The sequence below is a fragment of the Eubalaena glacialis genome, chromosome 8, assembly GCF_028564815.1.
Source record: "Eubalaena glacialis isolate mEubGla1 chromosome 8, mEubGla1.1.hap2.+ XY, whole genome shotgun sequence".
NCBI classification, from domain to species: domain Eukaryota; kingdom Metazoa; phylum Chordata; class Mammalia; order Artiodactyla; family Balaenidae; genus Eubalaena; species Eubalaena glacialis.
Window position 1 is genome coordinate 2858748 of NC_083723.1, and position 27986 is coordinate 2886733.

Below are 27986 nucleotides of genomic sequence, written 5' to 3' on the forward strand. Positions count from 1 at the left end.
CTGAGGCAGAAGAACGGATAAGTGACCTGGAAGATAAAATAGTGGAAATAACTACTGCAGAGCAGAATAAAGAGAAAAGAATGAAAAGAATTGAGGACAGTCTCAGAGACTTCTGGGACAACATTAAATGCAGCAACATTTGAATTATAGGGGTCCCAGAAGTAGAAGAGAAAAAAAAGAGGACTGAGAAAATATTTGAAGAGATTATAGTTGAAAACTTCCCTAATATGGGAAAGGAGATAGTTAATCAAGTCCAGGAAGTGCAGAGAGTCCCACACAGGATAAATCCAAGGAGAAACACGCCAAACAACATATTAATCAAACTATCAAAAATTAAATACACAGAAAAAATATTAAAAGCAGCAAGGGAAAAACAACAAATAACATACAAGGGAATCCCCATAAGGTTAACAGCTGATCTTGCAGCAGAAACTCTGCAAGCCAGAAGGGAGTGGCAGAACATATTTAAAGTGATAAAAGGAAAAAACCTACAACCAAGATTACTCTACCCAGCAAGGATCTCATTCAGATTCGATGGAGAAATCAAAACCTTTACAGACAAGCAAAAGCTAAGAGAATTCAGCACCACCAAACTGGCTTTACAGTAAATGCTAAAGGAACTTCTCTAGGCAGGAAACACAGAGAAGGAAAAGACCTAGAATGACTAACCCAAAACAATTAAGGAAATGGTAATAGGACATATGTATCGATAATCACCTTAAATGTAAATGGATTAAATGCTCCAACCAAAAGACATAGACTGGCTGAATGGATACAAAAACAAGACCCCTATATATGCTGCCTACAAGAGACCCACTTCAGACCTACGGACACATACAGACTGAAAGTGAGAGGATGGAAAAAGATATTCCACGCAAATGGAAATCAAAAGAAACCTGGAGTAGCAATTCTCATATCAGACAAAATAGACTTTAAAACAAAGACTATTACAAGAGACAAAGAATGACACTACATAATGATCAAGGGACCAATCAAAGAAGAAGATATGACAATTGTAAATATTTATTCACCAAACATAGGAGCACCTCAATACATAAGGCAAATGCTAACAGCCATAAAAGGGGAAATTGACAGTAACACAATCATAGTAGGGGACTTTAACACCCCACTTTCACCAATGGACAGATCATCCAAACAGAAAATAAATAAGGAAACACAAGCTTTAAATGATACATTAAATAAGATGGACTTAACTGATATTTATAGGACATTCCATCCAAAAACAGCAGAATACACTTTCTTCTCAAGTGCTCATGGAACATTCTCCAGGAGAGATCATATCTTGGGTCACAAATCAAGCTTTGGTAAATTTAAGAAAATTGAAATTGTATCAAGTATCTTTTCTGACCACAACGCTGTGAAACTAGATATCAATTACAGAAAAAAATCTGTAAAAAATACAAATACATGGAGGCTAAACAATACACTACTTAATAACCAAGAGATCACTGAAGAAATCAAAGAGGAAACCAAAAAATACCTAGAAACACATGACAACAAAAATATGATGACCCAAAAACTATGGGATGCAGTAAAAGCAGTTCTAAGAGGGAAGTTTATAGCAATACAATCCTACCTCAAGAAACAAGAAAAATCTCAAATAAACAACCTAACCTTATACCTAAAGCAATTAGAGAAAAAAGAACCAAAAATCCCCAAAGTTAGCAGAAGGAAAGAAATCATAAAGATCAGATCATAAATAAATGAAAAAGAAATGAAACAATAGCAAAGATCAATAAAACTAAAAGCTGGTTCTTTGAGAAGACAAACAAAATTGATAAACCATTAGCCAGACTCATCAAGAAAAAAAGGGAGAAGACTCAAATCAATAGAATTATAAATGAAAAAGGAGAAGGAACAACTGACACTGCAGAAATACAAAGGATCAAGAGAGACACGCAACTATATGCCAATAAAATGGACAACCTGGAAGAAATGGACAAATTCTTAGAAAAGCACAAACTTCCGAGACTGAACCAGGAAGAAATAGAAAATATAAACAAACCAATCACAAGCACTGAAATTGAGACTGTGATTAAAATCTTCCAACAAACAAAAGCCCAGAAAGAGATGGCTTCACAGACGAATTCTATCAAACATTTAGAGAACAGTTAACACCTATCGTTCTCAAACTCTTCCAACATATAGCAGAAGGAGGAACCCTCCCAAACTCATTCTACGAGGCCACCATCACCCTGATACCAAAACCAGACAAAGATGTCACAAAGAAAGAAAACTACAGGCCAACATCACTGATGAACATAGATACAAAAGTCCTCAACAAAATACTAGCAAACAGAATCCAACAGCACATTAAAAGGGTCATACACCATGATCAAGTGGGGTTTATCCCAGGAATGCAAGGATTCTTCAATATACGCAAATCAATCAATGTGATACACCATATTAACAAATAAGGAGAAAAAGCATATGATCATCTCAATAGATGCAGAAAAAGCTTTCAACAAAATTCAACACCGATTTATGATAAAAACCCTCCAGAAAGTAGGCATAGAGGGAACTTACCTCAACATAATAAAGGCCATATATGACAGACCCACAGCCAACTTCATTCTCAATGGTGAAAAACTGAAACCATTTCCACTAAGATCAGGAACAAGACAAGGTTGCCCACTCTCACCACTATTATTCAACATAGTTTTGGAAGTTCTAGCCACAGCCATCAGAGAAGAAAAAGAAATAAAAGGAATCCAAATCGGAAAAGAAGAAGCAAAGCTGTCACTGTTTGCAGATGACATGATACTATACACAGAGAATCCTAAAGATGCTACCAGAAAACTACTAGAGCTAATCAATGAATTTGGTAAAGTAGCAGGATACAAAATTAATGCACAGAAATCTCTTGCATTCCTATAAACTAATGATGAAAAATCTGAAAGAGGAATTAAGGAAACATTCCCATTTACCATTGCAACAAAAATAATAAAATACCTAGGAATAAAGCTACCTAAGGAGACAAAAGACCTGTAGGCAGAAAACTATAAGACACTGATTAAAGAAATTAAAGATGATACAAACAGATGGAGAGATATACCATGGTCTTGGATTAGAAGAATCAACATTGTGAAAATGCCTATACTACCCAAAGCAATCTACAGATTCAATGCAATCCCTATCAAACTACCAATGGCATTTTTCATAGAACTAGAACAAAAAATTTCACAATTTGCATGGAAACACAAAAGACACCGAAGAGCCAAAGCAATCTTGAGAAAGAAAAATGGAGCTGGAGGAATCAGGCTCCCTGACTTCAGACTATGCTACAAAGCTACAGTAATCAAGACAGTTTGGTACTGGCAAAAAACAGAAATATAGATCAATGGAACAGGATAGAAAGCCCAGAGATAAACCCATGCACATATGGTCACCTTATTTTTGATAAAGGAGGCAAGAATATACCATGGAGAAAAGACAGCCTCTTCAATAAGTGGTGTTGGGAAAATTGGACGCTACATGTAAGAGAATGAAATTAGAACACTCCCTAACACCATACACAAAAATAAACTCAAAATGGATTAAAGACCTAAATGTAAGGCCAGACACTATAAAACTCTTAGAGGAAAACATAGGCAGAACACTCTATGACATAAGTCACAGCAAGATCCTTTTTGACTCACCTCCTAGAGAAATGGCAATAAAAACAAAAATAAACAAATGGCACCTAATGAAACTTAAAAGCTTTTGCACAGCAAAGGAAACCATAAACAAGACGAAAAGACAACCCTCAGAATGGGAGAAAATATTTGCAAATGAAGCAACTGACAAAGGATTAATCTCCAAAATTTACAAGCAGCTCATGAAGCTCAATATCAAAAAAACAACCAACCCAATCCAAAAATAGGCAGAAGACCTAAATAGACATTTTTCAAAAGAAGATATACAGATAGCCAGCAAACACATGAAAGAATGCTCAACATCACTAATCATTAGAGAAATGCAAATCAAAACTACAATGAGGTATCACCTCACACCAGTGAGAATGGCCATCATCAAAAAATGTACAAACAATAAAGGCTGGAGAGGGTGTGGAGAAAAGGGAACCCTCTTGCACTGTTGGTGGGAATGTAAATTGATACAGCCACTATCGAGAACTGCATGGAGGTTCCTTATAAAACTAAAAACAGAACTACCATACGACCCAGCAATCCCACTACTGGGCATATACCCTGAGGAAACCATAATTCAAAAAGAGTCATGTGGGCTTCCCTGGTGGCGCATTGGTTGAGAATCTGCTTGCCGGTGCAGGGGACACGGGTTCGAGCCCTGGTCTGGGAAGATCCCACATGCCGCGGAGCAACTGGGCCCATGAGCCACAACTACTGAGCCTGCGCGTCTGGAGTCTGTGCTCCGCAACAAGAGAGGCTGCGACACTGAGTGGCCCGCGCACCGCGATGAATAGTGGCCCCCGCTCGCCGCAACTAGAGAAAGCCCTCGCACAGAAACGAAGACACAACACAGCCAAAAATAAATAAATAAATTAATTAATTAAAAAAAAAAAAGTCATGTACTACAATGTTCATTTCAGCTCTACTGACAGTAGCCAAGACATGGAAGCAACCTAAGTGTCCATCGACAGATGAATGGATAAAGAAGATGTGGCACATATATACAATAGAATATTACTCAGCCATAAAAAGAAAAAAAATTGAGTTATTTGTAGTGAGGTGGATGGACCTAGAGTCTGTCATACAGAGTGAAGTAAGTCAGAAAGAGAAAAAACAAATACCGTATGCTAACACATATATATAGAATCTAAAAAAAAAAAAATGGTTATGAAGAACCTAGGGGCAGGACGGAATAAAGACGCAGACGTAGAGAATGGACTTGAGGATACGGGGAGGGGGAAAGGTAAGCTGGGACGAAGTGAGAGAGTGGCATGGACATATATACACTACCAAATGTAAAATAGATAGCTAGTGGGAAGCAGCCGCATAGCACAGGGAGATCAGCTCGGTACTTTGTGACCATCTAGAGGGGTGGGATAGGGAGGGTGGGAGGGAGACGCAAGAGGGAGGAGATACGTGGATATATGTATATGTATAGCTGATTCAGTTTGTTATAAAGCAGAAACTAACACACCATTGTAAAGCCATTATACTCCAATTAAGATGTTAAAAAAAAAAAGAACAAATTGCAGTCTCTACTTAAGATGCCACGTCCGACCAGGATTCGAAAGGACAGCACAGCCCCTGAAGTGTGAAGGTGACCAAAACCTCAGCATATGGTGTTAGTCCTGGTTCTGTTACAGTTTACACAGCACTGAGCTTGAATACTCCTCAAAGCTTAGAGAAACTCATTTTTTAAAAAAATGTAGTTCAATTTCTCCTTCTGGGTTTTTCAGTCAATTTTAAGGTTTTTCTGTTTTTGCAAAGAATGTCCATTTCATCTTGATTTAAAATACAATAGTAGGTGGATATGCATAGCATGTCTTCACTTTTCCCATTTTAAAAATGACTGGGTTTTACGTGCCTTCCTTCATTTCTACTCTCCACGTACTTTAATTCCCCCTTGTTTCTGTCTGTCTCTCTGTGTAGAAAAGACAGGTGTCTGTGCTTGCAGTTCACACAGGGTGGCCGGGGGTCGCTCACACACCACGCGGCACAGCGGGTGGGTGGGAGACAGAAAGGGATGGGGCAGGTGGGTCTCCAAATGCATTCAGGGTGAGATGCGCTTTGGGGATGCTGAGAACGGCCGCTGTTTCTGAACAAACATTGAAACTGCACCCGTGTGCTAGTAACTGGCCTGCCTGCCAGGAGTTTCTGACTCTGCTTTTGAGTCAAGCGGTGGGCTTGCTCTCCCTGGGCCCTGGGGCTGGGGCAGACCAGGCGAGCAGTCTGGACCTGAGCCTGTGAGTGGGAGTGACATGTGTCACTTCTGTGGATGGGAGACCCCCTGGCTCTGCCTTCCCTTCCCCGGCTGAGGTCGTGATGGGGCCACGCCACCTGCCATGTCTGAGCTGGATCCGTCTTTGCTGTTAGAGCCGCTGAGATTGGATTTTTTTTGCCATTTACCAATAACCTGAGATGCCATGTAATTCAGTCTTTTTGTCTATTTCACATATTGAGGAATTATCCAACATTTTGCCTGAGGGGGGAAAGGGTTCTGCTACATAAAAATAAAATTTGGGAACCACTAGACTTGGGAGATCATCTTGCAGGGAAGAGGGTGAGAGGGAAGGTCTATATCAGGGACTTTCATTCTTTCAGATTTCACAAAGCAATTAAATTTGGAGAAGAAAATCTGTGACTGTCTTAAGGCTTGGCAACTAATTTGCCAAATAAGACAGCACACACACACACCAAAAATTAACCACTGATCTACCACTGTATCAACAATTTTTTTTATCAACAATACTTTATAAAATATTGTTGACAGAATGGTAGATCAGACCATCAGACTTTGGTAAAGTTTATTTTAAGGTTAACTAAGTAAAAAGGACACAGTCTCAGATTAAAGAATAAACCTGTTACCATAAGCACAATTAGCTTCATGGGAAGCTGACCGCACCGTCCGTATTTGTTTTGTTTTGCTACGCACTAGAGAAGATGTCTCCCCAACTTCTCAGTAGTCAGAGGACTGGCTTTTAGGGACCACGGGTCTGGACTCTGGGATCCAGAGAGGCCATGAGTTTGGCTGTGAGCGTGAAGGCAGGTGGCACCATCAGACGGGAGGGCGGAACACACCTGAGCCATCTCCCAAGTTCTACCTGGGCCTCCTAAGAAGCCCCCCCAGGGCGGGGGGGCATGGAGTCTCAGCTGGCCCATCTCCAGGCGCTCTCTCCTCACCTGTACTGCGAGGGCCGCGCCTTCCCCTAGGTTCTCATGATGATTAAATGGGGTGACGTGAAGCTCCCCCCCGGGCAGGTGCGAGCAGGCAGTGAACATCACGGTGTTATCACCAGAGCCGGGATGCTTTGCCTCTGCTCTGTACACCTGGTCAGCACGCCCCCCCCGCCCCCCAGAGAACTGTTCCCTGTGTATGCGCTGCTTCTGGGCGTTGGAAGCCTCCTCTTGGCTCCAGACCCCACAATGCCTGTGTGCCAGGGCTGAGGCTCCTCGGCTGCTGTTGTGCCCAACATCCACTGTAACTGTCTTCTCCATGTCAAGCAATTCATTACGGAATCCTGTGTGCTTTTTTGTTTTTTTTGAAGCCTCTTTAAGAGGCTTAGACTTTTTAAAAAATTTTATTTATTTTTTTGGGCTGCGCTTGGGCGGCTTGCGGGATCTTAGTTCCTCGACCAGGAATTGAACCAGGGCCCCGGCAGTGAAAGCGCTGAGTCCTAACCACTGGACCACCAGGGAGTTCCCTACAGAAACCTGTATTGATGAAGCAAGACCTCGCTCTTGGGGAATAATCTCTAGGGCAGCTTAAGAAACATCTAGAAGGTGGAGGGGGTGGGAAGGAGACGGCAGGTAACTAACACCGTTTTCGTACTCCTTGTGCTGTCCCTGTAGTGTCTACGAAATCATTTAGGAAACAGTGGAATAGCACGTAGAGGAACAAAAGCAGGTATTAGCCAGTTTTCTCCTCTGGAGGCTCGAGCTATAATTTTTTTTAAAGAAAGTGTACCAGTGTTGGTACTTAAAGGCACAGGAAGGTCTAGGTTAATTCAAAAGAAGGCTTTCCTCTCAAAAAAGCCCTGAGATTTCAATACCGTCCAAATTGCCCAATATCAGCCACCACAGACGTGCTTCCTGGCCAGAGTTGGAGACAGTGGGAGGGCAGAGCTTTACACTTCAGCTTCAGGCAGCGAGGTCTCCGATGTGCGTCCTCCACACGGGGACATGGCACATCCGACCCACTATTAGGGGGCAAGGGTGTCGGAGGGTTAAAGCTGGGGGAGGGACCTCTCATCACTCACTACAGACAAGATCTTCACATCAACCACGAAAAGAGGCAACCCAACGTTTCCTTGGTCTGTGGCAGCAAGACCCCCCTCGGAGGCCCAAGAACCGGCCTCTGGAGATGGTGCAGGTCCCTAGTCCAAAGCCCCCTCTGCCGACTCTGCCAACCTGGCAGGGGCGCCGTCTCGGGCTGACTCCAGCGCTGCCCATGACATCCGGCAGGCGAGGGGGAGAAACGGTTTCAAAAGAGGGGGGGGAGCCAATGCAGATACGGGAGTTTGGGTTGGTTGCCACTTTCACTCAATTCAAATTTTCTGAGCATCTCTTCTGTTCCGAGCGCTAGGCCGTCCCAGCTCTGGGGATCTGGGGGGAGCCAAGTAGGATGACGCCCAGGCATGAGAACATGTAGAGGGAGAGCACTGGGAGGTGGAGAGGGGGAGCCTCTCCCGGTCAGGTCCCTGCAGCCTGCAGACCGGTTTCCCTGTGAAGGAGAAGAGGCAGACCACGGACTGAGCCAGTGCTCACAATCCAAGAAGCTCGTGACGCAGCAGAGCCAGGGAAACAGGAGGCTTTTGAGAAGGTTCCCCACTGCTTCAAGGGCGTTAAGTGCCCAGAGCAAAGTACATCCCGTTCTGGAGGCAACGTGTGGGTGCAGGGCAGGGGCCATCACACAGAACCTGGTCTTCTAATTACGCTTCCCCCCAGAGCAAGGTGACTGGAGCCAGGGGCGGCTGGGGGGCAGGGAGGGAGGAGACCCAGATGTCTGTAAGGGTCCCTCATTTCAGATGCTGGTGCTGGCCACTTGCTAGAGGCAGGAGGCCCCAGGGCGTGACCAGCCAGGCCCCGCCCTCATACAGGATGGCGCTGGGGGATGTGCAGTCAGCTGCTCACTCAGGGCAAGGTGGCCGGGACAACGGGGCCATGGCTGGAACTGGATGGATCTTCAGCTTCCCGGAGGCTCTCGGGGGGGCAGCAAGCGTGCTGGTTAGCGATGGAGTTCTGGGGCCAAAACATCGGGGTCCTACGGCTGACTCTGCCACACGCCAGTGGCCACGTGGAGCACAGCGCCATGGGCTTCAGGACTGTCACCTGTACCGGTCGTACGTGTATGTACAGAGCTGCCATGAGCAGCAAATGAGGTCAGAGATGTGAGGCGCTGCCTGGCCCACAGCAGATGCTCCAAAACGTCCATCACATTGTGTCAGCGTATACAGGGCACGCATCGTTAGCACTAATAATAGCCAGGCGTCGCTGCCACTGTGAGCTCGGCCCGCTTCCTTCCAGCGCCCGGTCACCTAAGTCACATTACGATGGCGCCAAAGAGGCCCCCACCCTCCGCCCTTGTGAGACGGCATCAGAGGTGCTGCCACATTGCCATGTGTCACCCACGGAACACGACGCGTTAGTACCAGTTCCTTTTTCATCTCCTTTTTGTTTTTTCCAAAATAGATAATATTTGTGCAGAGCAAAAGAAAAAACGAAAAGAAAGCACACAAATATATAAAACCTTGCAGGTCTCCCTCCACGTCTGCCCCATCTGCACCGCAGCCTCCAGGCTCCCCTGCAGTATCGTGTTTACATACACGCCAGTGAATCTAAACACGCATTTCCATTCTCTCCCCACCAACGCAGTGACCTCTTTATACAACATTCTGCACTTTGTTTGTTAATTGTTAATAAGACATCCTGGAAAATTTCCCACAACGGGACCCGGAGAGGAGTTGTCCCTTTCCAGCTGCAGGGGGCTCCTCTGTGTGCACGTCCCATAAGCCAGGCAACCAGCCCCCTGTTGAGGGGCACTTGGATTTAACACCAGCTTGTCAGGGCGCAGCCGACGACATACGGTATCTTACAGCAACAGGGCATTTCTTCTTCTACTACAGAGCAGTAACATTTAAATGTACACCATTTAAAAAAAATTAATTAATTAATTAATTAATTAGGCTGTGTTGGGTCTTTGTTGATTCGCGCGGGCTTTTCTCTAGTTGCGGCGGGTGTCGTTGCGGTGTGTGTGCTTCTCATTGCGGTGGCTTCTCTTGTTGTGGAGCACAGGCTCTATGCACACGGGCTTCAGTAGTTGTGGCTTGTGGGCTCAGTAGTTGTGGCTCGCGAGCTCTAGAGCGTAGGCTTGGTAGTTGTGGCGCATGGGCTTAGTTGCTCCGCGGCATGTGGGATCTTCCCAGACCAGGGCTCGAACCCGTGTCCCCTGCACGGGCAGGCGGATTATTAACCACTGCACCACCAGGAAAGTCCCGTGTACACCTTTTTTTGTTTTACCAGTGACAAGATTAAAAAAACAAAGGAAGGTTCTGAGAGAGAGGAACACGGGTTGCCTCTCCAGGGAGCCCGTGGCATCTCCAAGGAGTATTCCGAGCTCAGCCTCCCACTGTCTCTTGATCTAAGTGACTCTGCCGAGAATCTTGCACCAGCTGGACCCTCAGTGAGGGTTGGGGACTTTTGTAAAGAGACACCCAGACCACTGCATGTGGTGGCCACAGCTGAGCAAACACACTTCCCTCACAGGCCCCTTGACTTTGGCCAAGTTCGTCTTGTCAACTAACCTGTAACTCACGAGGACTTTATGTACCTAAGGAACTCCAGACACACGGTGTGTGTATGTGCAAAGGAACATTTTGTGGGACATCCAAGTGAGATGCGCCTGCTGTGCACTGAGCTTGTACTAAAGGGCGTGTGAAGTCATCTTGGCAATTTCTGTGAAATCACTGCCGGGTGCGATCCCACGTGAGGGTCCTTGCAAGACATTTCTTTTAGCATTATTGTCAGGAGACACCATTTCCCTTGAGACTCTATGGTGAGCCATATGATTCGTTATGTTTCCCTCATGGCCCTGGCTTTTTGAGAATTTGAGAGTCTGATGCTCCATCAGGAAAACCATTAACCTCCTGATGACCTGCGTGCACCCTCCCCGACCGGACTCTCTGGTCTTGACCTTTTTCTTCCTATTGGTTCTCAACCCCCGCCCCACACCCAGGGTACACTTGGTAACATCTGGAGACATTTGGGGTTGTCTCAGCTGCTTGGGCGGTGCTACTGGCATCTCGGGGAGAGACCAGGGGGCTGCTAAATGTCCTGCAAAGCACAGGACGGCCCATTGCCTGGCCCCAAATGCCAACAGCGCCGAGGTTGGGAACTGGCTCTGGTTCCTCTAACGTTAAGGCTCTGTGGGGAGCTTCTGAGACTCTGAAAAAATGTGTGAGGACCCTTGATTCCTAGAGCTGGTGACGGCACGTGGGAGGGTGACAGGCACTGCCCATGGAGAGGGGTGCGCTGACGCACGCTGTGACCGCAGGGCTGACGTACACACACTGTGACGAGTGGCTGACACACACGCACACGCACACTGTGACCGCGGGGGACCCACCTTGAGGAGCCTGAAGGCCGTCATCCAGCACGTCCGGCTCTGCTCGTCCTCGGCACAGAGCAACCGCAGCTCCTTGGCCTCGTTCCTGACTCTGTTTGGCTAAAGGAGACGAAGGAAGACCCCGTGAGCGTCACAGGGAATCGGGAACACACCTCCCGTTAGGCAGGGCCGAGCCTGCACACGGCAGGACCTGCAGAGCATCACTCGTGCACTGCCGGGCACGGACCTGCCCCGGGCGGTTGTGGCCACTTAGTACTTAGCTGAGTGGTCAGCCGCCCTCCCACGGGAGGTCCTGGGGGAGACAAACAGGAAAGAAACCTCAAGGCGGGGGTGGCTGACGAGGCATCTAGCTCCGTGCAGAGAATGCTGATGCCTGGGAGGGGGACCTGCTCCGGGGTCTCAGAAAGAGGCGTCTTCAGTTGCCTCCCAGTAAGACCGAGGACGCAGCCGTGGGAAGGGCCTGCTGGGTGAGCCGGCGTGGGGAGAAGCCCCCGGGGCTCAGGGCTTCTGGGGCATCTGAGTGGCCCCAAGGACGGACCCGTGGAAAGGCCCAGGGGGTGAGACCAATGTTGCCCCAGAGCAGGGGACCGAAGCAGGGCAAGCAGCGGAGGCAGGTGGTCCCAGCCAGAGGCAGGTCTGGGCTGTGACGGAGGAAAGCCTGCAGGCATAAGCTTGGCGGGATGTCCACAGGAACCCTCTGACCCCAGGCCCACGGGGCAGTGCTGGGGTGGACACTGGCCCAGCTCTCTGCCTCGGGAATCTGGAGGGGGAGGGGGGCCTGAATGACAGCCCGAGTCCAGATGACGCTGCGGGCGAAGCAGAGGCCGCGATACCCGGCACGTGGGCTGGGGGAAGGGAGCACTGGCCGCCTGCGCCCCGACGGCTCCAGCCCCTCCCGAGGCCACTTCCCACCAGCCTCCCATGCACCTGGGCCTTTAGCTGGTTTGAAGTCAGTTCGTATTATTTGTAACCAAAGAAGCTTCACCAAGTGAAGCAGAAGATGGCATTTTCGGATGGAATGGGCTCCTTGTGCCCTGTCTCCTCCTCAGGCTCAGAAGGTAGCCTGGCTGGGGGACTCGGGCTCGCTCACTGGCTACCCGATGTGGGCAATGGGGCCGGGTCAGTTCCCACCCTGTGAGCACCTGCGAAGACCCAGGAAGACGATGGAGGTAGAAGCCTCAGGAGAGGGTCTCGTGCACAGTGGGTATTCAGTAAATATCTACTAGTGCGATGACCAGCATCACCACAGCTTCGCCGAGGGGGGAGGAGCGGGCCCCCCCAAAGTGTGTGTGTGTGTGTGTATGCGCGCACACACAGGCATGCACACGTATGTCTACATGTGTGCATGTGTTTGTTCACATAGGTGTGTGCAGGTGTGTACATGCACATGCACGAGTGCACATGGGAGCGTATGTGTGAGCTTGTGTCCTCATGCACGTGCACAGAGAGAGGGCAGAGCTGTGGTCACCCCTAGTCTAATGTCCTGGGGACGACAAGCCCCCACAGAAGGTGTCCGCTCACTCAGGACCCTGGAGGCCACCCAGTGACAGGCTGGCGGTCCCTAAGCCACTGGGCCCGCCGACCGGCATTGTCCATCACGGACTCTGCTTTTCTCTGAGCATCGGAGCTACTCAAGGACGGACACGTCATAAGCACACAAGAAATATTTTTATATGAATGAATAAATCTAGTGTGAAACTTCATTTCTGTTAAAAACAAACAAAAAAACCCAGCGCCCAAGAAAGGAGGTCCCTGGTTTAATTCCCAGGTGCCCAGTGGGATGCTGCCTGGGCGTCTCGGAAGGCCTGCGGATGGGGTACCTTTATGCAGAAGCCGTAGTCCGTGGGGGCACTGTACTGCTTCCTGCCGGCCATCAGGGAGAAGATGCGGCTGTCCTCCAGGTCGGCCAGCAGCTGCAAGTGTCTGGGCTCCTGCAGGAAGGTGGTCAGACTCACCGGGGAGAACTTCTCAGCACAGCCAAGAGCCAGCGTTTCACGCCCCCGTCAACAGAGGGCAGTCTGTGCGCGCTCTCAACACCTCTCCCCTCTGACAGTCTACAGACTATACCCATCATGTAGAATAAGTGCTAAATTAAAACCACATCCCGCAGCCCCCGCCAAAAAAACCCACCCTCCCAGTTCTCAGACAGAAAACGGTTACAATGTTACTTGACACTCTGCCAAATCAAAGCCCCATAAAGTGAAAACCAGAAGATCTGGAAGCTAAGGTCAAGGTTAGGAGCACACACTCAGATGCAGGACCCACACCACCTTTGCTATGCTGCGTGATCAGAGACCAGCTGCGTCCGCAGTCGTCCCGTCCTCCTCCTGAACTCCCCATCCCGCGTCTGTCTCCTGCTCTAGGCTACACACGTCCCTGGGCTCCGCATTGATGAGGATGATGCGTAAGCCACACATCAGAGCTGGGAAATCAGGAAGTTACCCTCCCCACTGCATCTGATGAAGACCCCATCTGCAGAGCGAAGGGCGGCCGGCCGCGCCCCTTCTCTCCTGCAGCCACGCCCCTCCCTGGTGACCACGCCCCTTCTCCCCAGAGGCCGCGCCCCCTCTCCGAAGGCCACCCCGCTTCCCTCCTGACTTCCCAGAGCAGCAGGGGTGTGGCCTGATGCTGGGCCAGCACTTTCCCCTGGGGTCCCCAGCTCCTCCCTCCTCTTTCCTGCGAGAACAGAAGAGACCGCAGCTCTCGGGTGTAAAAGCAAGGCCAAGGTCAGCTGGGTACGTTCCCACGGCAGATGTCCTTGGACGTTACGGGAAAGAGTAGGTCAGAGGTGCAAAGACACCAAAGGAGACCCTGGCAAGGCCAGCCCACAACACCCCAACTGTCCTTGGAGTCGGGCAGCCGTCTTCCATCCCTCACCTCCTCTTCCCACTGGGGATACACACAAAGCCGCAATTTATTCCACGAAATACCTACAATAACATGTATTAGATTGCCATTAGGGTGGCAATAATCTATCAAATATCCTGCGGCTAGCTTGGATGCCAACTTCCAAATTATAGAAACTAAGTTAGCATCTTTCAAGGGACTCAGGCAGGCAGGAGGCTCTGCTCCCAGCCCACAGAAGGGGCCCGGGCTGGCCAGCTTGCGGGTGGGGGAGTGGCACAGCCCCGGGATCCCTAGGTCTGTGTCATCACCTGGTTTCCCAGGTAGGGCTGTGCACCAGGAACTCTGAGTTTAGCTGCTACACAATCAGCTTAATCAGTCACGAGCTGGGAGGAGCCCAGGGTGCATTTTAAAATGAAGCCCACGTTTACTCGGAACCCTCCCAGCCTGGTGTGACCGGCGGTCACGGCTTTAAAACTCACCTTTGAAGCTCCCTTTGTGGAGCAATAGAGGCCGGATCGCCGCAAACACACGTACAGCTTCTTCCACGACTTCCTTCCCAGCTCCTTCACGTGCAAAAACCCTTGAATCTCAGGACAACTACTGGAGTTTAAAAAGTTCTGTGGAAGAGCGAATTTTAAAAGTCAGATGATGCTGACATGAAAGTATGAAAGCAGACATATGAAAGCAGCATCGCTGACACTGGAACATTTTACGAATTACTAAAATACTCTTTTTGGGTTAAACTGAGTGTTTTCAAGTAATATTTTTTCCTTTCAAAAGTCTTAAAATTCCCATCTAAATTGGGGTTGCCTAAAACATAATTAAGTGTTTAAACACACACAAGCAGATGGACTTTTCTAACTCTGACCAAAACACAACGTCATAAATCTCCTAACGGAGTGTGTTTAAGCATCCTGCCCTCTATTCTGGTTTCCCATAAAAATCCCAGTCTGGTCCTCAGAGCTGGGGCCACAGAAGGGCCAGGAGCGCTGATTAGGAGCAGGCGGGCTGGGAGCGAGCATCTGGCCGGCACTTGGGCCGCGTGCCCTCCAGCGAAAGCCGCGTATCCAGTGTCTGTCCAACTCCTGGAATGAACACCCTGGTGACAGCTGCTCTCCCGCTAAGTCCTCCCACCAGCCGCACCTCCTTCTTCAGGGAAGAGAGGTCAGGAACCAGATCTGGGGCGACCCTGGTGGGTCCCCTACACTGACTGAGAGGGACACAGCTCCTCCTGCAGACGGTAAGGGCCAACTGGGCAGGTCCTGGTGCCCCCAGGCAGTGCTTCTGGCACCTCAAGACCTCACCGTGCATGCTCACCAAGCACCAAGCCGTCTCGGATCAGGCAACTAAAAAAGCAGGAAGCCACTTGACCCTCCTTGTGCACGGGCCACGATAACTTAGTATGACAACTCTCACCCAGGGCAGACAGATGCTCTGGTTGGAGGGCCCAGGACACAGCACAGAGGCTTTCAGCTTCCAGAGGCAGAAACAAAGCAGGAAAAGGAGGACTCAGGGCAGAATTCTGTAGGAACTACATTCTAGTACTTTCTCTTATATTCAGTGCTACCTGGAGAGTGCTGGTTGCCTTAGTGAATGGTTTATTCCCTTACTACTTAACGTGCTGTTAAGAGACACGTCTTTAGGGGTGCAGAGGAATATCCCGACTTCCTGGGAGAGCATGAGGCAGCAGTAAGCGTGGAGAGGCACCTGATGGCCCCCTCCGCGGCGGGGAGGGGAGGGGCAGGCCAGGTTTACTTGGAACAGACTTCAGGAAGCAAGGAGACAGTGAAGACAGGTGTGCTTGTTTTTAGAGTATACGAAGTTCCTTTTACAAGATTTTTATGGCAACCCAATCATTTTTTACTACCAGGTGGACCCAGTATTTTCGCAGAGATTTCCAGGGAGCTGTGCTTGGAGACAGGGGGCGCGGTTTGCAGAGAACCCAGGACCTGAGGCTCCTCCACCCCGCCCTCCCGCTCCGATAGCCTCTAAGTCAGTGTATCTTGTTTCTAAGTGCTTGTTTTGCTTTGAAGGAGCCTGGCTACATGCAGCTCTCCCAGGTAAACACTTATTTCTGGTTACTCTAAATTCCACAAGGAGCCAAGGCTCGTACATGAGTGAGAACGCAACTGCTCCAAGTTTCTACCAGGCCCCCAGGACAGCCTGAGAGCTTCTACGCAGAGACTCCAGCAGAAGCCTCTTCTTTGCCCAGTACCTGCAAAAGCTGGGTCTGACTGCCGTTTGACTGCTGGCACCAGGTAACCATCTGTTCTGGGAAGAAGTTCTAGGCCATGGAAAAACAAAGATGTCAGAGGTTAGCTTAAGAGTGGGGAAAAGCATACTTCCAGGTATGCCAGTACTGAAAACTTTCCTCCAGGTAAAATTAGGTACAATTTGTATATAAAATGACAGTCCTTTTTGTTCCTTTATCACACAATGGAAACACTGACTTCAAAAGGCTACATTTTCCCTTCAATGCTGCACCAAGTTTGGAGTGTCTGTGACGGCCACTATGACCCACGTCTGGCAGTGCACCAAGGCAGAGGGCTGCCGTGTGTCCTAACTCAGGGACACAGATGCATGGCACAAGATAAAGAACCCCTGAAACTAGGAGATGCGCACAGGGATGTGAAGAGGCCTTTTCTGGTGCATTACCCAAAAGTAGTTACCAAATTTCTTCCTTTCAATAAAAAAGCAGCTAAACTATCGGAACCAGAAGTTGATGCTGGGACTTCTCCCCCAGTTGCTGCTGCTGTGCTTCAGAATTAGGATTGGCGCTCATACCACGGCAGGTACGAGGCTCCCCATCCTGACATCCCACAAGGCAAGGGCCCCACCCCGCAAAAAATAGAAAAGAAAAGAAAAATCAAGGAGAGTAGCTCAGCCCACCTGGATTTTGATTTCTCTACTGATTCTTCCCCCAATAATCCCAAAGTAATACTTGCTATTTGCAGAGAATAATGAGTTTTTATTTTGCTGAGTATTTGACTAAGTTACTCCAACTGAACAAAGAACTTTCAAAATAACTGAAGAAGCCCACCCCACCTCTCTCTCTCCATTTAGAGACTAAGCCCCTCTCCCACTCTAACTATTGGGCGAAGGTGATGGTTACCTCCAGCCAGAACAGAGGCATTTAGTTAAGCATCAGAGAGAGCGTTTCAAGCCAGGACTGCTTAGTTAACTAGCAACTCAGATTCTCAAACCCAACTGCCACCCGCTACATCTCAGTTATTTTGTGACCCGCTACTATGAAACTCAAGGATAAACTGCAAGATTTCAAGAGTTCCAAACCCCAGACTCAAAGAGACAAGACTCACCGTGGGATTTTTGAAAAACTCGTATTTTGCATAATTCTTCCTGAATAAAAATTTACTTTCACTTGCCATGGTGCTCTCCACCTGGACCACCAGTTCATGGTCTTCCAAGCACCTTTCTGCAGAGGAAAAGTATTGTGTGAGATAAACAGGCAGAACCTTCAAGGCAGCCTCACAACCAATTACAAAATCTGCTTGACTTTTCTGTTTCTCTTCAAACATCGCGAGCAGAGACGAGGTCAAGAACCAAAAGTAAATCGAAACCTCTCTTTAACGTGTTATCGCAAATGCATAGGAGGTCTTAGGACACATAGTATGAGGAACTCAGGTCAGTCCTCACTTTCATATACTTCTTCTCAATTTGACATCCACAAAAGACTCTGCGCAGATGATTCTGCCTTTAAGAAATGTCAACTCTTGTAAAGAACAGGGGCTCTAATGACTGGGAAAATGTCCCAAGACACAGAACAGTGGGAAGGCTCTGAGCAAGGAGGACGCACGGGCGGGTGGGTAGTGGGGGGCAGAAGCAGGACGGCTCTGATTTCGTGAAACTCAGCTGCCTGAGAGGGTGTTAGGGCGTAACACGGGCGGGAGCGGGCTACCAGCAGGCAGCCCGTCCCCACGCCCGGTTGTACGCTGGAGCCCACGCTAATTACGCACACCCCGGAGCTGCTCTCACGGCGGGACGGTGCCGCTGGGAAGGACACACACATCGCACAGCACGCGGGGGAGTGTGCACAAACACACACACTTCGGTGCCTGACTCAGCGGCGGCATCACCCTGGGGCGGCGCTTCCCGCCAGTCTGAGCACCCTGGTTCCACGCGGAGCATGAGAGGCACGTGGCCGGACGCCCTCACGCGTCTCTGCACAGCCTGCTGACCGGGCGGCAGGGAACCAACCACGCTCAATAACGGGACAAACGACAGGAGCAAACGAGCCCAGGGCAGCTTCGACGTGTGAACTGAGGCCCAAACGGCGGAGGAGGAGATGCCACGAAATTGACAGAAGCGGCTCCGTCGGCCCTTCCCAGCTCCCACTTCCTCTCACACAGCCAGCGCGGAATCCCCAGAGAGTCTTGTCTTCCAGGAAGGATGAGGTGTAGGGTGGAAGCGTCCCTGAGTCAAAGCCATCTCAGAACGTGGGAGAACTCCTGTCCACGACGGGCATGGCCACCGGGGCACTGGTCTGAGCCGGGCCCCGCTGGCACACAGAGCACACGAGGACAGGTTGTCCTCGGTAGAGACATAGTTAAAGCCTGAATTTCCTCCCCACGATGAACAGAAAGCTCAGGCGCCTCAGGAAGGGCCAGACCTGGCACCACCAGTGACCCGCAGACAGGCCCACTGGTCCCCGGATGAGGGGGGACCTGGCAAGCAATTCAGGAACCGCACTCCCTGCCTGATGACCCCCCCAGGACAGAGGAGAAGAACCAGGGGCAGCCCGAGCACGGTTACAATGGCTACGTCTGCTGCCAAGATAGGGGTTAGCACAATGTCGTTCACTGAAAACAAACCCATGACTTTCCTTGAGATTTTTATTGAGAAAACATTTCTGTAGTTATGGGGAAAAAAACAACTATGACCCAATAACCTGCTGATGGTTGGTTTATAGAATTAAAATTCTTTACTAGGTAAAATAAGGAGACAGAAAAGAGCTGGGTGGACCTAAGTGAGGACAAGGCAGATGTCGAGTTTCAGGAGCACAGGGCCCTCCCAGCGGGAGCCACTGGCTCGATGGGGCCCCCGGATGCTGCACCCCAGGCAGGCTCCTCTCTTCCCAGGCCTAGCTACCCTGGTAGAGCCGCATACAGCAGCGTGAATGGGCTGTCAGCGGTGCCGACAGGAGGTGCTTCTCTGCCCCAGGTCACTCTGCTGACCCCACGAGGCCTGGGAGACCTACAGGTGGGAACCAAGGCCGCTGCACCCTCTGCGGCCAGCGGTAGGATCAGGACCGAGCTCCTCAGAGATGCCAGAGCTGTCGGCCTGGCCTCCCACTGAAGGCCCGGGACCTGTGCTCACAGCTTTTGAAAGGCCACCGGGACAACCTCAGTTCAAAGCTCTTTTTGTCCAGCTCTGATTTTCTCTATGATTCTAAAGACACATATTTTCAAATGACCTCAGGCAATAGTATTCAACGATCACATCACCAGCTACAAATGTCATATGATCACAATGGCCTTAAGTAAAACTGCCATGTGACTTTTCATCCAAAAGGACTTTTCGTACAAATGGACGAGGAAGACGTTCCTCAAAGGGTATTTGTAGTTTTCTGGTTTCCGGAACTAAGGCCAACATCCATGCCGCCACCATACTCCACATGAAAGATACTTAAAACTCAGACAACTCAAAAAAAAAAGCATATTTTGTAGACTTTTCAATGATGGCCATCCCAATCCTGGGCATATACCTGTACAAAACTCTAATTCAAAAAGATACACGCACCCTTATGTTCATAGCAGCACTATTCACAACAGCCAAGGCATGGAAGCAACCTAAATGTCCATCAACAGAGGAATGGATAAAGAAGATGTGGTACACAAATATATATACAATGGAATACTACTCAGCCATAAAAAAGAATGAAATAATGAACATGGATGCAACCAGAGATTATCATACTGAGTGAAGTCAGAAAGAGAAAAACAAATACCATATAATATTGCTTATATGTGGAATCTAAAATATGGCACAAATGAACCTATCTATGAAACAGAAACAGACTCAGACACAGAGATCAGACTTGTGGTGCCAAAGGGGGAGTGGGGGAGAGAGAGGGAAGGATTGGGAGTTTGGGATTAGCAGGTGCAAACTACTATATATAGGATGGATAAACAACAAGGTCCTACTGTAGAGCACAGGGAACTCTATTCAGTAGCCTATGATAAACCATAATGAAAAAGAATATAAAAAATGATGTATGTATGTGTATAACTGAGTCGCTTTGCTGTACAGCAGAAATTAACACAACACTGTAAATCAACTACCCTTCAATTAAAAAAAGCAGCGTATCTTACTTCTGGGGCCGTGCAGCAGACACAGGAGTCCTCAGCAGAAACCTGGGGGTCCTGAGGGGTGGGGTGGGGCTGGCAGACCCAGCGCCCGGCCGAGGGCACCGCGAGGCGTCAGCATCCCACCTCACTGCCCCCTGCAGCCCCTCACCACCCGGCGCAGCCCACGTCACCGAGACGGGAGCGCTGAACAGCTGCCCAGGGCTTCCCGGGCTGTGAGCAGCATATCACGCCCACAGCAAACACCGTGATGTCCGGATCTGCCCCATAAGCAGCCTTCCTGCTAGTTGTGTATTTTAGTGGGGAAAGGGTGTCATTTGGTGCCTTTCAGAGGTAACAGACACAGAGACAGAGATGGACGAGGATCAGCCTGCAAAGGCCGCCCTGAGCCCCAAGGCTGAAGGCAAGGCAGCTGCTTCTCCCCGGCCCCTGTCTGTGCAGATGTCAGCATCTGGATGCGCCGGTCACGCCACAGGGCGGCCGTCACGCCCTTCTCATCTGACCAGGAACAGACCCAGAGCAGCGAACTGCCCGAGGAAGGGTTCCTGCTTCTTCCTGAGGTGTTTCGTCCTGATTCACATGACAACAGAACCCCCCAAATCCTTGAGATGCACAGGACCTGGCTGTGACCCTCCTCGGTGGACGGTGCTCCAGGCTTCATTAAGTCCCAGCCTCTCCCGCTGATGGCACTCTGACGCCCGTGGTCACTCAGGGCCCACCCGTGGGCGCCCCTGCACTCCCAGGGGGATGGAGTTTACAGGTGGGCCCATTTTCAAGTTCACGGGGGGCACCAAGATGCTATTTTTCATGCTAAAGTTCCTGTTTTTCGATATTCCTTTAAAATACAGTTTGTGTACTGGATACAGCTGCAGGCCGGTAACATCCCTACGTCCTCTACCTATTAAGGTGTCCTGGCTGAAGTGAGCCTGACTGCTCACCTGCCCCAGGCAGACAGGAGGGCAACGCTTCCCCAGGCAGGCAACGGCCCCATCCCAGCCCCTGCTGGCTGGGCTCGGGGGCTGCCCGGTGGCACTGGCTGGGGACAGTGTTTCCACGTCTGAGCTCTACCCACAATACTGGAGCCGAAACATCCCGTCCAGCCTGGACTTCTGGGGCCACTAATGGTTGGAGAGATCAGGAAAGGTATGAGTTCCCGGGAAATCAGGAAACACAGGACACGGTCACCTAAGACCACTGAGCACTCAGGGCTCTGCCCCAACCTTTCAAACCAGCAAGTGGTGCAGGAGCCCACAGTGGGGACCAGGAAGGGCCCTTGGACCTGGCTCTGGCAACAAGCCCAGTTCAGAGAGAGGGCAGAGAGGCTCCCACCAGCAAGAGATGCTGCCCACGCCGGCAGCTGCCACGGTTCCTGCCCCTCCATGAGCCTGATGCTCTGGCCCCGCGGGTACCCTCGGGGGCTGCAGACCTCACACACGCACGTGGTCTCCTGCTCGTGGAAAGGAAGCCATCTCGAATGGCTGCCCTGGAAACTGCCCCGTGCCTCCTAAATCATCGCTCGTTTCTGAGCGCGAGAAGGTTTAATACTGTTAAGGATATGATATCTTAGCTGCAAAGATCGGCATAGTAATTGTGCTTGGAAATCCTCAGTTTCTAAGGCTATACATCAACTCAGTGCTGTCAGAGTGGCCTGCTCTCCCCTCCATTACTGCAGACTGGTGGACCCACCGGCCTTAGGGATCTGCAAGCATCGTCTCCCTTTGGCCTGAGCCGCCAGCCTCGTGTATGTGCAGGTCCCAGGAGCATCCCCGACGTACACCCCATGAGAAAGTGACCTTCTAAAGGGAGAATCAGTGACTGGGGAGGTAGGGCTGGTGGCTCCGCCCTGAGAATGGGGGCGGCGGACTTGTGTGCCAGGGGACCCAGGAACACGCCCAGGACACTGTCAATCACAGAGAACGCTGCACACCCCACCCAAGGGGGTTTATGCTGAAGCACCACGGGGAGCTGTGAAAGGCACTCCCACAGCCCTGCCCCACGGGAGGCTTGAAACAGGGAACCGGACCTTCCTCTTCCCACTACTGGGCATCTGACCATCAAATGCTGGTGGAGAATGGAAGGAAGAGGATTTTCACCTAAATAACAGCTTAACGGATCAAAAACAATATTAAATAATAGGCTTGGATGACAAGCAAAAGAACAGGCAGGGAAGACACAGGGCCGGGGATGCAGTGAGCTCTCTGTGAACAGCGGGAGGTTTCCCTGGGCCCTGCCCTTGCAGGAGGGCATGACTAGCTTGGTGGAACAACAGCTGCAAAATCCTCTACAGAACCCAGGCATCAGGACAATGTGTCCACTCGCTGCTCCTGAGAAAGGAGCTGACGGGAGAAAGTGAGGAAGCATCTTCTAAGGGGATTTCACGCATCTGCAATTCAGCTCACTGATTTCTTTTTGTCAAACAGGATCGAAAATTTGATCCAAATGTTCTTTTTTTATTTTTTTCATCATTTTACTTGCTCCTCTGCTTTTTCCCTTTTTTTCCCTTTTTACTTGGTTTTATAATAAACTATTGTCCCCTAAAGGGGAGTATGTCAATCCATCTGTGAGTAAGAGGAAGAATACAGAATAAAACATATGGATGTCGCATCCCTGAGAACACAGCGTGTGCATGTGCATTTCGTTTTTTACTCCCTCAGAATAAATTTTCTTCATGTGATTGATCATTTCCCAAGTTTATCATCTACTGTGCGATGTTGTAGAAATCAAGTGCTACCACAAGAAACACTGGAATCAGAATTTCTCAAGTAGTCCCTATGTGACAATGTTCTGTGTATCTGCATCCATTCCATATGTTCTCTAGGTGTGTACAGTGAAATTCATGTATTATAATGTCTGCAGAAGTTTTTTCATAGTTCTTTTCAAATTAAAAAGCAGTCAGACTTTTGAATGGTCTTTCAACAATATTCATTATATTTGGGTCCAACTATGCAGATGCATTTTTAAAATTACAGTAAGTCCCCTACATACAAACGAGTTCCGTTCTGAGAGTGCGTTCGTAAGTCCAGTTTGTTCGTAAGTCCAAAAAATTAGCCTAGGTACCCAACTGAGTCGGCTATATAGTACTGTACTGTAACAGGTTTATAATACTTTTCACACAAATAATACATAAAAACAAACAAACACAAAAAATAAAGAAACCATTTTTAATCTTATAGCACAGTACCTTGAAAAGTACAGTAGTACAGTACAACAGCTGGCACATAGGGGCTGGCATCGAGTGAACAGGCGAGAAGAGTTACTGACTGGAGGAGGGAGAGGAGGTGGGAGATGGTAGAGCTGAAGGATTATCAGCAGTAGGAGACGGAGGGCAAGCTGCAATTTCACTCACGCCTGACATTGATGGAACACACGTTTGCATCTTTGAAAGTTCGAAACTTGAAGGTTTGTATGTAGGGGACTTACTGTAATTCTCTATGTGTGTGTGTATGCATGTATATGGGTATATATACACGTGTATGCATGCATGTGTATATATGTCTGCATATACATGTGTGTACATAAAAACTGCAGGGTTCCGACTACTGTTTAATTTCCAAATTACTTGTGTGCCAACAGATGCTTTTGGTAACCCTATCAGACCAGTCGGGTCTATTCATGGATGTCCCAAACCGGAGCTTGCCAGCCGGTCGCTGTGCTGTGGCACCACTGAATGTACCTGTCAGGAGAAAGCTGCTGGGGACAAAGGACAAAGCATCTGATGACACACAAGTGCACTGCAGATCCATAGTGACGGGAAAGAAACCAGGTGGAGTTCTTAGCGTTTACTTTGAAACGCACACTGTCTGACAGCACAGGGGAGCCAGAACACGTGACTTCCAGCAACGCCAACTCAAACGTACCTCGTGTCATGTAAGCTTAGACTGTACAATATGAGTTGCCCAAGTGCCATTTAGTGAAAGAATATTCCAGACCTAGAGGCTTAACTTCAATTTCTTTCTCATTCTTAAAGGTCATGAGAAAAATGTTAAACTGTGGGAAGAAGTTTGCAAGCTGTGTAGTTTTTCTCTCCTTCAAGACACAGAAGAAAATAGAGCTGCTGATTTAGAAAAAATTCTAGTTTTAAATATGTGCCTATGACTTGGAAGCACCGTACGTTATCCAAAATGAACTTAAACGAAAGTCTGAAAAGCTTCTTTACCTGAAATAAGCCACCTAAGCCAAACAAACAAACCAAAGACCTCAATAAGTTCTGTAAATAGTACCTATTTCAAAATAATCTCTTGCTCTCTCGAATCACTCAGAGACACTGTGTGAGACTCAAGCTTAGGTGACATTGCTTTATGGCACCCCCTCGACTCCCGGGGGCCTCCCCGTGCCCTCCTGCAGGCTGTCACCATGGCTCCCCGACCCCGTCAGGTGGAGAGCTGCTCTCTGCAGTGATGCCAGAATCTCCCCAGGGTGCCTCCGGCTGCACACCCAGACCACAGGTGTGCAGCGAGCCCCTGAGCCCCTCACAGCGCCTCCTCCTGCCAAGTCACAGGGACCCTTCCCTCCTACTGTGGCTGAGCTCTTGGGAGTTACTGCTTCAAACTGTGCAAGAGCGAGATTCTGAAAGCACCAGGGGAGAGAGGCCTGGGAGGGAGGAAGGTGAGATTTTAGGAAAAAGAGAAGAGGCAGGAGCGTGGAGGACAACACACAGACCGCCTGCTGCGCTGGCTGGCAGGGAACACTGCAGTGACAGTCTGGCATCTGGCGGCAGAGGTCTTCACCTGAAGGCCCACCGAGCACCCCACTGCTGTCCCCCACCTGGAGCTGCTCCCCCCCACCCGGTGCTCCTCCCCACCCGGAGCTGCCCCCCACCCGGAGCTGCCCCCCACCCAGTGCTGCCCCCCACCCGGAGCTGCTCCCCACCCGGTGCTGCTGCCCCCCACCCGGAGCTGCTCCCCACCCGGTGCTGCTCCCCACCCGGAGCTGCTCCCCACCCGGAGCTGCCCCCCACCCGGAGCTGCCCCCCACCCGGAGCTGCCCCCCACCCGGAGCTGCTCCCCACCCAGAGCTGCCCCCCACCCGGAGCTGCTCCCCACCCAGAGCTGCTCCCTACCTAATCCCAGGTGCGGGTGGTGCTCCACCAGCGTCCAGCTGTTGTCGTCCACACAGTGACTTCTGTAAACCAGCAACTGGCACAGGTCCCTGGCTGTCGTGTCCGCCAGAATCTCCACCACTTTGCTCGTCCCGTCTTCGCTAAAGACTTTAACATCCTGCAACACAAGGCGGTGACACTTACAGGTGAACAACCTCGGGTTTTCAGAAATAAACACTGAAACAACACAAACAGGAAATGTATAGACAGCAGTGCTCCAACACATGTGTAATTGTTTTCCAGGCAGCGGGTGACCAGAGGCTGCGGGTCTGCAGCCCACGCCCGTCGACACTCCCCTTCCCTTCTGCCTCCCCCCGCGGATGCGCAGGGCACATGGGATCACAACACAGGCTCTTACAACGCCCAGGACACCTTGGGGACACATGGCCAAACCAGAGCGTGTGAGCTACTTCTCTACCACCTGTCTCGGGAAGCGACAGAATTCCTTTAAAATACTGCTGGTGGTCTTGGGATTGGACATTTTACAGCTGAACCAATTGTGAGAACAAACAAAGCAACAGAAGGCCCGCAGAAATCCTAACTTTCCGTGACTCCAGCTGGTCTCCGTTTCTAGGGTCCTCAGTGCAGCAGACAGCACCCAATGCCTCCTCCTGTCACCGCCACTCACCTTGTGTTCATTGAGGTGTAGGGAGAAGATGAGAAGAAGTAATGTGAATATGCTGAAATTGAAAATACTAAAAAGAAGGGCACAGTAAGAGCAGTCACAAAACCCTCTGGCCCCGCCCCCTACGAAATTACAAGCCAGTTTAGTTTTCCCAGTGTTGTTCAAAGCCATGACCTACGAACAGCTCCCAGGCAGGGGGGTGGCCAAGCAGAAATCCAGAGGATCAAAAACCTAGCCGGCCCCAGCTGCAAGACTGATAGGGGTGCCGCCTTTAGGGGAAACATGAGATGCTTCAAAAAACCTTACCTCAACAGCATGGAAAAAGCAGTCAGAGGAACAAGATGGCATTTTAAATCAAGACTGTCCCTTGAAGGGGAGTGTGTCCCAGCCTTTTCCCACTGTCCCTGGCAGGCAGGGACCCCTCTCCGGGCACCGATGGTGGGGACGGAGCCCCGGCGGGCAGGCTGTCTCTGGGCAGCAGGGAAGCGACTGTGAGGCTGCCTCGGGCTCGGTCCTCTAGCTCGTGAATCAAGCCAAGAGGGGCAGACCAATCAGGTCCCAGGCCGGGCCTGATGCAATCGCCCCCCACTCCCACTCCAGTGCCCCCGCCCGAGGTGGAGGTGATGACAACACGACGACAACACAAGGCTCAGACCAACACTCCAGAAAAATCCCTGCTCATTCCTTCCCATGGCAGTGAACTAACAGGCAGGGCACTCAGCCTGCACACGTGTGTTCTCTGAACGCAGGCCTGTCTGCCAAACCGCTCAGCAACCCTGATCCCTGCAACCCATGCTGTCACTTGCGAGTTTGGAGCTGGAGCTTTCTGTGGCCTGAGAGTCAGCTGGTCTTAAAGAACTGGCCGCAGCTCTCTGTCTGTCTCTCTCTGTCTCCGTCCTTTTTCTCGTGTTTTTGATCAAGTGCAGACTTTGAACGTTTATTTCCACAGCGCGGAGCCTGGCAGGGCAGCGAGCTGCTGGGATGAAGTCCCACGGGGATGGCACGTTGCCACAAGGACCGTCCCAGCTGACTTAGGGCTCACCCAGCCGGAGGGGAGGCAGGACCAGCCCGGGGGACAGAGCCCTTCAGCAGGGCAGGGTCACTGCCCCCGCTGTTCCTGCCACCTCTCCGCCAGCCCCCCAACCCGGGCTGGATCAGGACTGAGGGGCCTGCTTACAGCTCACATTTGTCTTTAAAGAAATCCACCCCCTGTCTTTTCTGGAATTGATGTTTCACTCAATGACAGCTCTACTTCTCCAAAACCAATTAAATATGCAAATACAGCTGTCATGACTAAGTATATAAAAATAAAATTTAATTTCAACAGAGAAAATGTCTCTGGTCTATAGGTAAACACTTTGTAAGAACAAATGCATTAACATAAAAGAAAAACAAATTTTAAAAAAGCAATGAATTCATACAATTCCTTATATATATGCTAATTATATATAATTACATACATATATAATGTATGCTACAGCAGTGCGTGCATACAACCACCCAAATCAACTACCCTAATTTTCCTTCTTTCCTAAGTTTCTAAGTGAGCTTATCTGTGACTACAATGAACATTATTTTCCCTAGGAAACTTAAATTAGGTTGAAGTGTGTTTCCCATCTCTCTCTCCAAGTCTTTTCCTGCCCAAATCATCCATAGCACCAGCTTTTAAATCTTCTTTTCAGCCCTACTGCACTTTTCTTTAAACTCTCTCCCTCACTTCTCTGTTGCTCCAAGGCCATGCCCCCAAAGGTCTATATATAGTCCGAGTATTAGAAACTAAGATGTGCTTTGTCATATGGCCACGTCCCCGGCTTTCAGATCCCCA

The 27986-nt window shown here is 49.7% G+C and overlaps 1 protein-coding gene across 8 annotated transcripts in view; it reads right to left on the reverse strand.

Annotated features, from left to right (window-relative positions):
- GRB10 (growth factor receptor bound protein 10) overlaps positions 1-27986 on the reverse strand; it is a 208663-nt gene that overhangs the window by 21396 nt on the left and 159281 nt on the right. For all 8 annotated transcript variants that reach the window (XM_061198300.1, XM_061198299.1, XM_061198298.1 and 5 more), the window contains 6 exons: positions 25498-25654; positions 17433-17548; positions 16331-16399; positions 14595-14732; positions 13089-13199; positions 11269-11367 (listed from right to left, as the gene is read on the reverse strand). In XM_061198300.1, coding sequence (XP_061054283.1) covers positions 11269-11367; positions 13089-13199; positions 14595-14732; positions 16331-16399; positions 17433-17548; positions 25498-25654 — 690 coding nt within the window. The remainder of the gene's footprint in view (positions 1-11268; positions 11368-13088; positions 13200-14594; positions 14733-16330; positions 16400-17432; positions 17549-25497; positions 25655-27986) is intronic.